General features: G+C 48.6%; 1 protein-coding gene across 1 annotated transcript in view; it reads right to left on the reverse strand.

The window, feature by feature from the left end:
* LOC133473527 (uncharacterized) overlaps positions 1–1,696 on the reverse strand; it is a 42,881-nt gene extending 41,185 nt beyond the window's left edge. Inside the window, exon 1 of the mRNA XM_061765201.1 lies at positions 104–1,696. Within this exon, the coding sequence (XP_061621185.1) occupies positions 104–1,300 (1,197 nt within the window). The 5' untranslated portion in view covers positions 1,301–1,696. The remainder of the gene's footprint in view (positions 1–103) is intronic.
* Positions 1,697–6,000: the final 4,304 nt, after the last annotated feature.

Consider the following 6,000-nt stretch of genomic DNA (forward strand, 5'->3'; position numbering starts at 1 on the left):
GCCTGCAATGATACTGATGACGAGAAAGATGATGAGACGAAACCAAAAAGGAAAAACCCGACATTATGATTCTGTGTCGTAATTTGAAGTCAGTATTATTGACCTTTGGTGCGGTATACCAATTGAACATGTTGGCCCAGATGGATGTAATGGTCAGTGCAGGGAACGTCCGTGCCCATGTGCGTTCCACTGCAGGTCTCCGGAACGCTCCGACGATCAAAATCCTGTAAATTCGTTTTGTGCTACACTCCGACAAACCAAAAAACCTTGTCCCGTCGACCAGCACAAAACCGACATCCCGCTCCGCCCCCGGGTCCCCTCCAGAGGATGAACCCTCCAGAAAAGACCCCCAATTCCGGAGTATGGATTCCCTGATTCTTCCAGCCAAGCGCAAAACAACCGCTCTGCGGAAGAGGACTCCCCGCGACCGAAACAGAGTCCGAACCCTGACAATGTCATAGTTCCCGCTCCCATCTAATAAATCCCCAATCGTACTTATTCCTGCCCTCTCAAAGGTATCGCTGAACATTCTCTCCCCACTCCCTGGCCCTCCGCCCATGAGATCGGGGTTGAACCTCAGCGGAACTTTCAGCGATTGTTGCAGCGACTTTGGCTCTGCACTCACCCATGGCCTGAGTGACCACCATCCCTCCAGAACCTCCCTCTCAAAGGGATCGAGGGCGGAGAACAATGACCTCGGCAACATTTGACATAAGTTATAGTCACCAAAATGCCCCAACCCCCGCAGGGTGGGTATAACAAAGTCCTTCCACGGGGCTGTGAAGGAAGAGTCCAAATATTTTTTGATGATTTTTAGCCTTAAAGATTTCTTCTTCGTGTATATGTCAATCAACCCCAAACCACCTGCTCCATGATCCCCTATCAACGTAGCATGACTCACCAGACCCTTTTCTCTCTTCCACAAGAAATGGCTGAAAATTGCCTTTAGCTTACTCAAAATGTCACCAGGCAAATCAGTAACAGTCAGGGCATGTACCAACTTTGAAATACACAAAGCGTTTATCACGAGGACTTTACCTTTCAGGGTTAGATTTCTCAACCTCCATACGTTAAGTTGACTTTCTATTTTATTCAAAATGTTCTCCCATGTTTTCCTATTACATACCTCCGCAAGCTTACCCAACAAGACTCCCAGAACTTTGTAGCTGTTCCCGGCCTCATGAAAACCCCAGGTGCTCGGAGTAGCCTGCGACGCACCAAACACAGCCATCGTCGTCTTATTAGTATTTATCTTTGCGCCAGAGGCCTGGCAGTAAACATTCAGTTCATGGAGAGCCATTTTTAGACTCTCTACATCCCTGACTAACAAATTTGTGTCATCTGCATATTGAAGAATTCTAACTTCATTGTTTGCTGGTGTCAGAATACCCCTGCCACCGAGGAGCTTTTTAACCACCTCGGTGACCTCAACCCCAGAGATAGGAGAGCCCGCCTCAGAGAACCCAGACTCTGCTCCCTCATTGGAAGGCGTGTCGGTGGAATTGAGGAGATCTTCGAAGTATTCTCCCCTCCGGCTCACAACGTCCCGAGTCGAGGTCAGCAGCGCCCCATCCCCACTATACACAGTGTTGATGGTGCACTGCTTTCCCCTCCTGAGACGTCGGTGGTGGACCAGAATTTCCTCGACGTCGTCCGGAAGTCTTTCTCCATGGCCTCACCGAACTCCTCCCATGCCCGAGTTTTTGCTTCAACGACCTCCAAAGCCGCATTCCGCTTGGCCAGCCGGTACCCATCAACTGCCTCAGGAGTCCCACAGGCCAAAAACGCCCGATAGGACTCCTTCTTCAGCTTGACGGCATCCCTCACCATTGGTGTCCACCAACGGGTTCGGGGATTGCCGCCACGACAGGCACCGACCACCTTACGGCTACAACTGCGGTCGGCCGCCTCAGCAATGGAGGCGCGGAACATGGTCCACTCGGACTCGATGTCCCCCGCCTTCCCCGGAACATGGGCAAAGTTCTGTCGGAGGTGGGAGTTGAAACTCATTCTGACAGGGGATTCCGCCAGACGTTCCCAGCAGAGCCTCACAATACGTTTGGGCCTGCCACGTCGGACCGGCATCTTCCCCCACCATCGGAGCCAACTCACCACCAGGTGGTGATCAGTTGACAGCTCTGCCCCTCTCTTTACCCGAGTGTCCAAGACATGCGGCCGCAAGTCCGATGACACGACCACAAAGTCGATCATCGAACTGCGACCTAGGGTGTCCTGGTGCCAAGTGCACGTGTGGACACCCTTATGCTTGAACATGGTGTTCGTTATGGACAATCCGGGTTTGCTCGCAAAACAAACCAATTTACCTATTTCAATTTATCGTCCCAAACAGAGCACGGATAAATCATTACTCACCCAATTACTAAACTTCATTTTAATAATAGTTTGTTTTCCTATACAATCCTCTATGAAGGAGTCTGGGCTTTTTAACTTTTGCACATATCTTTATGTCTACACTACAAACAGGGTTTGGAGGGTCTATCTTTCCTTAAAGATAGGTGGGCAGAGAGATGGATAGATTTGATTGCTCATGAATAGATAAATAGACGGACGGACGCATAGTTAGCTAACCTTTGCATATAACTTGTTTGTTATAAAAAGTGAAATGAAAACAAGAGACAAATTAAGTCGAAAATCTTTGCAGTTCGGGGTAAAGAGAGACTTTTACTGCCCACATCAGCAAGCGCATGGATGATGTCACCACCACGAAGTCCATCACTGTCCGTGCTTATCAGAAGTCATGGCTGTTGGGGGAGGTCTACAGACTACTGAAGGTCCGCAACACGGCTTTTAGATTTGGGAATGAGGAGGGCCTGAGGACAGCCAGGGCCAATTTGTCCCGTGGCATCAAGGAGGCCAAGAGGGAGTACTCCAGGAAGATCGCCCACCGCTTCAGTGACAGCAGTGACACCAGGAGTCTGTGGCGTGGTATTCAGACCATTACGGACTATAAACCCACACCACACCACGGGGGATGCCACCCAACCATCACACAGCCTCTTAAATCTGTGCCATCAGGCAGGAGACTGCGGAGTCTCCGGCCCAGGACTAGCTGACCCAGTTTTATTCATAAGGCCTCTCAGGAATCTGAACTCTCTCCCCGCTCTGCCCCTTCTTCCTCTTCTGTCCTTTGCCCACCTGAACTCTGACACCCCACAAACATGCACATGCACACACATTCACGCACTGATTACCTATCGCAGCCGATTTCCCAGATCGGGTCCCGACATATGTCGGGAATGACAAAACTTCTTGTAGTGTGACATCAGGCACGACAAACGATTTGGCCCTACGACGCCAATGAAGTCTGGCAAATTGGAATTTTTTTGGGGATATCTTCCGTGCAGTGTGACATATCAACAACAACTCTCCGACAGCGCAACTTGACGGAGACCAGTAGGATTGCGTATTGTGACCGGCGCATCGCCTCCCGTACTTGCCGTTGTCAACATACTTGCGCGCCGTTGTTAACATTTATTCTCACCCACAAACAAATTTTTACTGAAGCTTTAGGGCATGATTCCACGGAATGCCGGCATGTTTACGTACAACTGTATGTGCTTGCGCTTGCTAGGGTACATAACATTTTGTTGCCTGCTTGCGAGCCGTATTGTATGAAAAGTACGTGAACATACCTCAAGCTATCGGGTGCTATCGGAATAAATGTCGAGTCGTGTTGCCACTGTCTGCCCCAGAAACGGCAAGGTTTGATGGCAGTAGTCTGACATAGTGTCATCGGGAAAGACCAAATGTGTCTTGTCGCCTGAGCCAGCCATGAGAACCCGAACAGCCCTGTTGCACATACCAACTACAATGACTAGAGAGCAGAGTGGTTCAGCGGAAGCTTGGTGGTCCCATAATCCAGCGCTCGATGGATTGAAACCATCCTCTGCTATCTGGAGCTCGTTCTCTGTTGTCATATGTCTGCTCATAGGATGTTGTGGAACTGCTATCATTTAACGTCTTACTCTTTGTGAGAAATATTGTGCAATTAAGACTTGTTAACTCATTGGCTGAGACCCACGAGAAGTGACCCTTTCCTCAATTCACTTTGTACTGACAACATTTTTTTGTCCTTTATTCATTGTTCTGTCAATTTAAAATCACTGTGTCAGTACCCATAAAGGTGGCACGACAGTTCAGCGTGAAAGACAAAGGTAATGACATGAAGGCAAACACTTTCAGGGGAGCTAATATTTTACGGCGACAAGCAAACAGTCCAAACAGAACGGCAAACAGCTCGACCTTTTTGTGGCCAAAAATACGTATTGTCCCAAACGCCTTGTCGGAGCCAATGACAAAATGGTAGGATATTAACGATATTGAAAAGGAAGTGGCGGGATTTTAACCCACGCCTCCTGAAAGACAGGAGCTTAAATCCAGCACCTTGGACCGCTCAGCCACACTACCTGCAAACCCCATTTTTGGACGGGGAATTTTTTGATAAATGTAAGCCCGACCGAACGGGAAGTATGGTGACAAAACTTCTTGTAGTGTGACATAAGCCACGGCAAATGATTTGGCCCTGCGACGCCAAAATGAAGTCTGCCAAATTGGATTCTTTTTTTATATCTTCCGTGTAGTGTGACATATCAACAACTCTCCGACAGCGCAACTTGACAGAGACCATGATTGCGTATTCTGACCGGCGCATCACCTCCCGTTGTCAACAAACCTGCGCGCTGTTAACATTTCTTCTCACGCACAAACCAATGTTTACCGAAACTTTAGGGCATGATTCGACGGAACGCCGTCATGTTTACGTGCAACCGTATGTGCTTGCGCTTGCTAGGGTACATAACGTTTTGTTGCCTGCTTGTGAGCCGTATCTTATGAAAAGTACGTGAACATACCACAAGCAATCCTTCAATGAACGTTCTCTCCCGAGCACCAGTGACGAACAGGTTTTTCCACATTTTGTCCCCCCACAGTCACTCACACGCACAGGCACACACAGAAACAAGACATTGACGCGGCGCATTGTTGTTGTCGTCACCATCGTAACGAGTGTGTCCCGTCGCGTTGACCGGTGACACGTTTTCTGCTTCCAACTCTCGGACAGTGTTTGATTTGACAAGATAAAGCCGGGATAGTAAAAGACGGCATAGGGTGCTATCGGAATAAATGTCGAGTAGTGTCTGCCCGAGAAATGTCAAGATTTGAATGCAGTAGTCTGATATAGTGTCATCGGGAAGGACCAAATGTGTCTTGTAGCATGATCCAGCCATGAGACAACACGAACAGCCCTGTTGCTGGCGGCTGCCTGACATTTGTCAGACGGTAAAAGAGTACATACCAATTACAATGGCTAGCGAGCAGAGTGGCTCATTGGAAGAGTGCTGGGCCCATAACCCAGAGGTTGATGGGTCGAAACCATCCTCTGCTATATGGAGCTCGTTCTCTGTTATCGTATGTCTGGTCATCGGATGTTGTGGACTTGCTATCATTTAACATCTTACTCTTAGTGAGAAATATTGTGCAATTAAGACTTGTCAACTCATTGGGTGAGGCCCACGGGTAGTGACCCTTTCCTCTATTCACTTCTTACTGGAAAAAACAAAATCTACAAAGAAGAGCCCCACCAAAAGCTAAAGACCACAAGAACTAAACTTCCAGTCGGAGAATCGAAACCCGGGCTTCCACGTGACAGGCGGAGATACTGTCCACTATACTAACGAGGAGTCTCTTGCCCTACCTCCACCTAGTGTCAAGCACACGTCAATGCACTGAACGCATCGGCAATGCCAGCTAGCGAGGCGGTTTGCTAGTCCTGCTAACGGATAGCATGAGAGCACCAGTTTCAGTCGTGTAGTGGTTGTTATGTTCGCCAAATCCATGTTAGGTCCTTGTTTGGAAACATAATTATGGGCTTTTTTGTTTTCGCGCAAAGAAGAGCCCCACCAAAAGCTAAAGAGAATGTGAACTCAACTCCCCATCAGGGAAACGAACCCCGGACTGCTACGTGACTGGCGGAGATACTGT

The sequence above is a fragment of the Phyllopteryx taeniolatus genome, unplaced genomic scaffold (genome assembly GCF_024500385.1).
Source record: "Phyllopteryx taeniolatus isolate TA_2022b unplaced genomic scaffold, UOR_Ptae_1.2 contig_28, whole genome shotgun sequence".
Classification (NCBI taxonomy): Eukaryota; Metazoa; Chordata; class Actinopteri; order Syngnathiformes; family Syngnathidae; genus Phyllopteryx; species Phyllopteryx taeniolatus.